The sequence below is a fragment of the Chaetura pelagica genome, unplaced genomic scaffold (genome assembly GCF_000747805.2).
Source record: "Chaetura pelagica isolate M959 unplaced genomic scaffold, ChaPel_1.0 scaffold1058, whole genome shotgun sequence".
Lineage (NCBI taxonomy): Eukaryota > Metazoa > Chordata > Aves > Apodiformes > Apodidae > Chaetura > Chaetura pelagica.
In genome coordinates this window covers 12,974-19,863 of record NW_009954325.1, presented here as the reverse complement: position 1 = coordinate 19,863, position 6,890 = coordinate 12,974, and the positions used below count along the sequence as shown (strand labels likewise).

The window sequence follows — 6,890 nt, the reverse complement described above, 5'->3', positions numbered from 1 at the left end:
CCAGGCGGCGGCGGCGGGAGCGGCGGCGTTTGCGGCCTAAGCGGGAGGGCGGATCCCCGGCCTCGCGTAGCGGCCCGTGCCCGCCCAGGGCCGCCCTCCCCCGGGGGGACATGTCCCTGGTGGCTTATGCCAGCAGCGAGGAGGAGAGCGACGCCGAGGAAGCCGCCGGAGAGGAGGAGGAGAAGAATAAGAAAGAAGAAGAAGAGGAGGAGGAAAAAAACGCCGCTTCTCCTCCTTCTCCTCCCGAAACCCCATCCCGGGGGCTTTTCGCCAACTTGCCTCCCCCCAAAACCCCCGCGGTCGCCCCGAATTTCCCCCTTTTACCGCCTCCCCAACATGGAGGGGCTCCCCATCCTTTCCTCATGGGCCCCCCGCCTGCTCTGAGGGGTTTCAATGCCGGGATCAACCTGCCCCGGGCCTCGGGCAGCAGCGGGAACCGGGAGCAGCCCAGGCTGGAGGGGCTTCTCCTGCCTCCCCCCCGGAACGCAGCCCCCAGCGCCGCCTCTCCCCTCAACCTGCCCCCTCCTGCTGCTTTACCCGGCGCTGGGGGGGATTTGAACCCCCCCAAACCGAAGAAGAGGTCGGAACCGGTGAGAATCGCGGCGCCCGAGTTGCCCAAGGGAGATGTGAGTATGAAACAAACCACTTGGCTGGTTGGAGGGACCTGGCTCTGCTTAAAACCCCCTTCCAGAAGGAGCTTTTATGCATGACACCCTCTTTTCCCGGAGCAATTCCCCCTGGGTTTATATACCCATCAAGTTCAGCCTTTCTTCCCTTACTCTCTCCCTTCAGAAGGTACCAAAAAACCCTCCCAGGGAGGTCTGTCCAGGCCTAATCCTAAAGAGCTTTGAAGCATTAAACTCCTCCAGAAACCTCCTTTAGAACCATAAATACACCAGCCCCCAGATCAGCTGCACTCCTGGAGTTAATGAGGGGATGATGTGGAGCTGGGATTGAGTTTGAACCCAAAAAAACTCTTTTCTTAGTGCAAGGATTTTCCTGTCACTTTATGGCTGATTTGTTTCAAGGTGAAAGGCTTTGGGTGCTGGGTCCAACCAGTCCCATGGTTGGTCCCATCTCTTGAGATGATGTTTCTCTTGTTTTTTAAAAGGAAAAAGACTCCAAAATGTATAGAATTTGATGTTGGGGGTTGGATTGGATGATCTCAAGAGGTTCCTTCCAAGTTAAGTAATTCATGGGATGGTCTGGGTTGGAAGGGACCTTAAAGATTATCCAGATTCAACCCCCCAGCATCAAATTCTACCTATTTTTGGAGTATTTTTCCCTTTACAAAAATGAAACATCATCCTCCATGACATAACATTTTGGTTTCACATCATGATCTGAAGTGGAGTGGGTTGAGGTTGCTGAGTAGAGCTGGGTGGTGACTTCTTGAGCTCTGCTGGTGATGCAGCCCAGTTTCCTGGTGGCTTTTTCTTTGCTCCCTCATGGTGGTGTCCACCAAACCCCCCAGGTCCCTGGTGGTTCCCAGCCTGAGCTGCACTCCTGGGTTACATGTTCCCAGCTCCAGGACCTCCCACTTCTCCCTCTTGAACTTCACAAGGTTCCTGCTGGTCCAGGTCACCCTGGAAAAGGTGACTCTTCCTTCCGGAATGTTAACCTTTCCACTCATCACCAAACTTCATCTTGATCCCAACATCCAGGTGACTTCTGAAGATCTCCCAAGAGTGTTGGGCCCAGAATGGATCCCTGGGGACCCCACCTGTCACCAGCTAGGTCCAGGGAGATGCCATCACCTGCTCTGCCACCACATGTCACAGAAGGCCACCAACTTGACCACTCACCTCCTTATTTCCCATCTCCCTCAGGAGATTCTGCAGGAGAATCTTCTCCATGTTCTTACTGGGCCCTGAGATGCCCCTGACCCCTTTGTAGTTCCCTGGATCTCCCTTTTCCCCCCCTCTTAGACAAACAGGAACCTTGGGACCTTTTTTCCCACCTCCCCAACTCATAATCCACCCAGAAATCCTAAAATCAACCTTGTGAGGCAGAAAAATCCCCTTCAACCCCAATCAAAAATCAATCAAGAACCCCCACATCCCTCTTCCTCCTCCAAACATCTCCCCATTCCTTTTCTCTCCACCTCTTAGAGATGTTCCTGGGGGGGTCAATTTATCTTCTCCCCCCCCTTACAACACAACCAGGGGGGGGTTTGATGGCAACTCCTGCTTTGTCTCCCTTTATCCATGTCTTTTATCTTTCTCCTCCTTGATAATTCAGACCTGGCAGCAGAGCCTGGTTCCTCTAATCACTTTAAAGTGCTCTGCAGAGCTTGAAGAACCATCAAAGATGTTAAGGGACCTTTTCCTGATGCCAGAGGCAACCAGACTTATCACTTTGCAAGGGCTCTTTTTGCCAAGTCCCACCATTTATTGTCAACAATTCCCTTTGCTAACCCCACTGGGAATTTTTCCAGCTCTGCTCTGGGTGGGTTGGGTAGATCAGAGACCTTGTGTGTTCTGGTTTCATTTTTCCTGGGATTTCTTCAAAAAAACAAATTCAAATTGAAGCAGCACTTCTGAAAATGCCAATTTTGGGCAGGAACCAACAAGGTAGAATCTGATTTATTTCTTTTTTCCTGCTTTAGAGCAGGAAAAACCCTTTGAAAAGGAGCAATTTTGGAGGTAGCAGGTCCTGTATTTTTTTTTTTGTGCTGGAGTTAAATGGTCCTGGGGTGGTTTTTTCAAACACTGCTTACAAATTGTCCTCCTTTTCCAGCAGAATTCAGCTGCTTTTTCTGCCTCTGCTGACACTTGATGTTCATAGGATCATGGGATGGGATGGAGGGACCTTCAAGATCACCCAGTCCCACCCCCCATGGGCAGGGACACCTCCCAGCAGCCCAGGCTGCTCCAAGCCCCATCCAACCTGCCCTTCAACACCCCCAGGGATGGGGCAGCCACAGCTTCCCTGGCCTCCCCAGCTTTCCTGGAGCCCCTTCAGGCCCTGGAAGCTGCTCTAAGGTCTCCCTGAAGCCTTCTCCTCTCCAGGCTCAACACCCCAACTCTCCCAGCCTGTCTTATGGAATCCCAGACTGGTTTGGGTTGGAGGGACCTTAAAGATCATTTAGATCCAACCCCCCCCCATGGGCAGGGACACCTCCCACCAGCCCAGGCTGCTCCAAGCCCCATCCAACCTGCCCTTCAACACCCCCAGGGATGGGGCAGCCACAGCTTCCCTGGGCAACCTGGCCCCGGCTCTCCCCACCCTCACACTCCACAATTCCCTCCTCAGCTCCAACCTCCAGCTCCCTCTCCCACTTTTCATCCCTCCCCCTCATCCCATCCCTCCCTGCCCTTGGCCCAAGTCCCTCCCCAGCTTTCCTGGAGCCCCTTCAGGCCCTGGAAGCTGCTCTAAGGTCTCCCTGGAGCCTCCTCCTCTCCAGGCTCAACACCCCCAAGAGTTTGGCCCCTTCTTGAAGGTTTTAGGAACATCAGCTTCCCTCCAGATCCAACTTCTCATGGTTCTGCAGCTGGTTGGGATGGAAAACACGAAGAAATTACCTTTGGAATTGGAATATTTTGGGATGTACTGAGCTCTGGTTTTCTTTCTCAGTCAGATTCCGAGGAGGATGAACCAGCCCAGAAGAAAAAAACCCTTCAGGTAAATATTTGGGATGTGCAATTCCATGGATTTCCCAGGGAAAAAAAGAACCATTTGGGTTCCAATCATATCAATTCACCACTAAGGGATAAAATTCCTGAAATCCCCTTTGGTTTCGTTGGGGGTTTTTTTTGAGAGGAGTGGAATTCAATGAATTTCAACCTCAGGAAAACAGGGAATGATTTGGGAAAAGGCACCAAGTGTCTCCCTAAAATCCCCCTTCCCTGGAGGAGCACGATGGAGCCAAGTGATGGGGAAAGGCATGGAATGGGGAGGAGGGGATGAACAAGGAGGTAGGAAAAGGGGAAGAGTCTCATTTCATTCCCTTCTTTCCATCCTTTTTCCTTCTTGGATCCCACCAGGCTCGTGGAGAAGGCTCTGGTTTGTCTGCTCTTCTTCCTCAACCCAAAAACCTGCCAGTCAAGGAGACCAATCGGGTGCTTTTGCCCCACGTTTTCTCCAGGAAAGGAGGAGAAACCCCCCAAGACTCCAAGCCCCCCAAGCCCCCCAGCTCTTCCTCCAAGCCCAAACCTCTCTCCAAGCCCACCATTCCCACCACTCCTTCTCCTTCTGCCATCAAAGCTGCTGCCAAGAGTGCTGCTCTCCAGGTGACCAAGCAGATCACCCAAGATGAAGAGGAGAGTGATGAAGAGGTGGAACCCGAGAACTACTTCTCCTTGTCTGACAGGAATGAACCCAACGTGGTGGGTGCTGAGACCTTCCTCTACTCCAACACGGTGGTCCCTGAGGATCCACCTCCTGGGACAGAACCAGAGCCCCAATTCCAGGACGCTGCTGCTAATGCCCCTCTGGAGTTCAAGACTGGAGCAGGATCCAGTGGGGCTCAGCACACTTGGGTGGCCAAACCTGGAGAAGACTATGGCAACTATGGCCAGTTCCCAGCCTATGGAGAGGGTGGAGTGACAGGGGGCTATTATCAGGTGGGTTGGTCCCTTCTCCCAAGGAACAAGGGATGGGACAAGAGGAAATGGGCTCCAGTGGGGCCAGGGGAGGGTTAGATTGGATCTTGGGCCAAACAGGTGAGGGACCTGAGAGTGTTCATCCTGGGAAGGGGCTGGAGAACAAGGAGGAGAAGGGTCTGGAAAACTTCCAAGGAGCAGCTGAGGGAGCTGGGGGTGTCCAGCCTGGAGAGCAGGAGGTGAGGGGAGACCTGCTGGCTCTGCAGCTGCTGAGAGGAGGTTGGAGCCAGGGGGGTCGGGCTCTGCTCCCCAGGAACAAGGGATGGGACAAGAGGAAAGGGCCTCAAGTTGCCCAGGGGAGGTTGAGGTTGGATCCTGGGAACAATTCCTTCCTGGGAAGGGTGGTCAGGCCCTGGCCCAGGCTGCCCAGGGTGGAGTCCCCATCCCTGGAGGGGGTTCCAAGCCCTGGAGATGGTGCTGAGGGACACGGGGCAGTGGTGGCCTTGGCAGAGTTGGGTTAATGCTTAGACTGAGTGACCTCAAAGATCTTCTCCAACCAAAACCATTCCAGGATTATGTGGGTTCACTTGACTTGGTGAAGCTGAAAAAGGTGTCAGGGATCCCAGAGAGTTAGTGAATCATGGATCATGGAATGGTTTGGGTTAGAGAGATCTTACAGACCATCCAGCCCCAACTCTGCCATGGGCAGGGACACCTCCCAGCAGCCCAGGCTGCTCCAAACCCCATCCAACCTGCCCTTCAACACCCCCAGGGATGGGGCAGCCACAACCTCCATTGGCAGCCTATTCCAGTGCCCCCCTGCCCCTCACTGGGATGAATTCCCTCCTCAGCTCCAACCTCCAGCTCCCTCTCCCACTTTTCATCCCTCCCCCTCATCCCATCCCTCCCTGCCCTTGTCCCAGGTCCCTCCCCAGCTTTCCTGGAGCCCCTTCAGGCCCTGGAAGCTGCTCTAAGGTCTCCCTGGAGCCTTCTCCTCTCCAGGCTCAACACCCCAACTCTCCCAGCCTGGCTCCAGAGCTGCTCCAGCCCTCCCAGCATCTCTGGGGCCTCCTCTGGACATGCTCCAACAGCTCCTGGAGCAGATTCCTTGTGGGGATGGAACCCATTGGAGATAGGTGGGACAAGGAGAAGATCTCCACAGCCCTTGGCACAAGAGTCTTCGTCTGGCACCAGAGCCCTGGATGCTTTTTGTGGGATAAATATTTAATAACTGAGCTGGCTTTAAAATGCCCCTGAGCAGCTCCTGGGTGCAGAGTCACCAAGGGCTGGTGTCTGGAGCTTCAGGGTGTTCCTGGACCTTCCAGTGCCTGAAGGGGCTCCAGGAAAGCTGGGGAGGGACTTGGGCCAAGGGCAGGGAGGGATGGGATGAGGGGGAGGGATGAAAAGTGGGAGAGGGAGCTGGAGGTTGGAGCTGAGGAGGGAATTGTGGAGTGTGAGGGTGGGGAGAGCCTGGGCCAGGTTGCCCAGGGAAGCTGTGGCTGCCCCATCCCTGGGGGTGTTGAAGGGCAGGTTGGATGGGGCTTGGAGCAGCCTGGGCTGCTGGGAGGTGTCCCTGCCCATGCAGGGGGTGGGACTGGATGATCTTGAAGGTCCTTTCCAACCCAAACCATCCCATGATTCTGTGAATTCAGTGTTTGTTGTTGGGTTCCTCTGAAAAAGCACCAGATGCTCCTCATTAATTAGCTGTGCTTAATGAGGTCCTGGCTCAGACAGAGGAGTCCCACACCCTGGGGACATCCCTGTAGGTGCCAGAGCAGCCACTCAGGTGCTCATGCTGAACCACCCCGGTCTCCCTGTGTGGCTTCTCCGTGATGAATCCGGCTTTTCCCTTCTTCCCAACCCCTTGTTCCTCTTTCCCACAGGATTACTACGCCGGTGGGTACTACCAGGAGGTGGAGCCACCACCGGCAGCGCCGCAGGAACCCAGCCCAGACTCCTCCTTCATCGATGACGAAGCGGTTGGTACTTCCCTCTCTTATCCCACCCGCGGAATTCCCGGTGGTTCTCGTTGGGTTGTTGTTCCCTGAGGTTTTGCTGTGGTTTCCCTGCAGCTCCAGAAGGGGCTTTGGTGGCTCTAGAAGTAGGTGTCCTTGTTATTAGGGTGTTGGAGGGCAAAGGGAGATGGATTGAAAGTGGAGGAGAAAGGCTGAGGTTGGAGCTGAGGAGGGAATTGTGGAGTGTGAGGGTGGGGAGAGCCTGGGCCAGGTTTCCTGGAGAAGCTGTGGATTGATGGGACTGGATGGTCTTAAGATCATGGGATGGTTTGGGTTGGAAGGGACCTTCAAGACCACCTGGATGATCCCCTAGATGATCTTCAAGGTGGTT

General features: G+C 54.5%; 1 protein-coding gene across 1 annotated transcript in view; it reads left to right on the top strand.

Annotated features, from left to right (window-relative positions):
* The first annotated feature begins 110 nt into the window (after nucleotides 1-110).
* PRCC (papillary renal cell carcinoma (translocation-associated)) overlaps nucleotides 111-6,890 on the top strand; it is a 12,810-nt gene continuing 6,030 nt past the window's right edge. Inside the window, exons 1-4 of the mRNA XM_010004182.1 lie at nucleotides 111-626; nucleotides 3,577-3,624; nucleotides 3,987-4,565; nucleotides 6,428-6,523. Of these exons, the coding sequence (XP_010002484.1) occupies nucleotides 111-626; nucleotides 3,577-3,624; nucleotides 3,987-4,565; nucleotides 6,428-6,523 (1,239 nt within the window). The remainder of the gene's footprint in view (nucleotides 627-3,576; nucleotides 3,625-3,986; nucleotides 4,566-6,427; nucleotides 6,524-6,890) is intronic.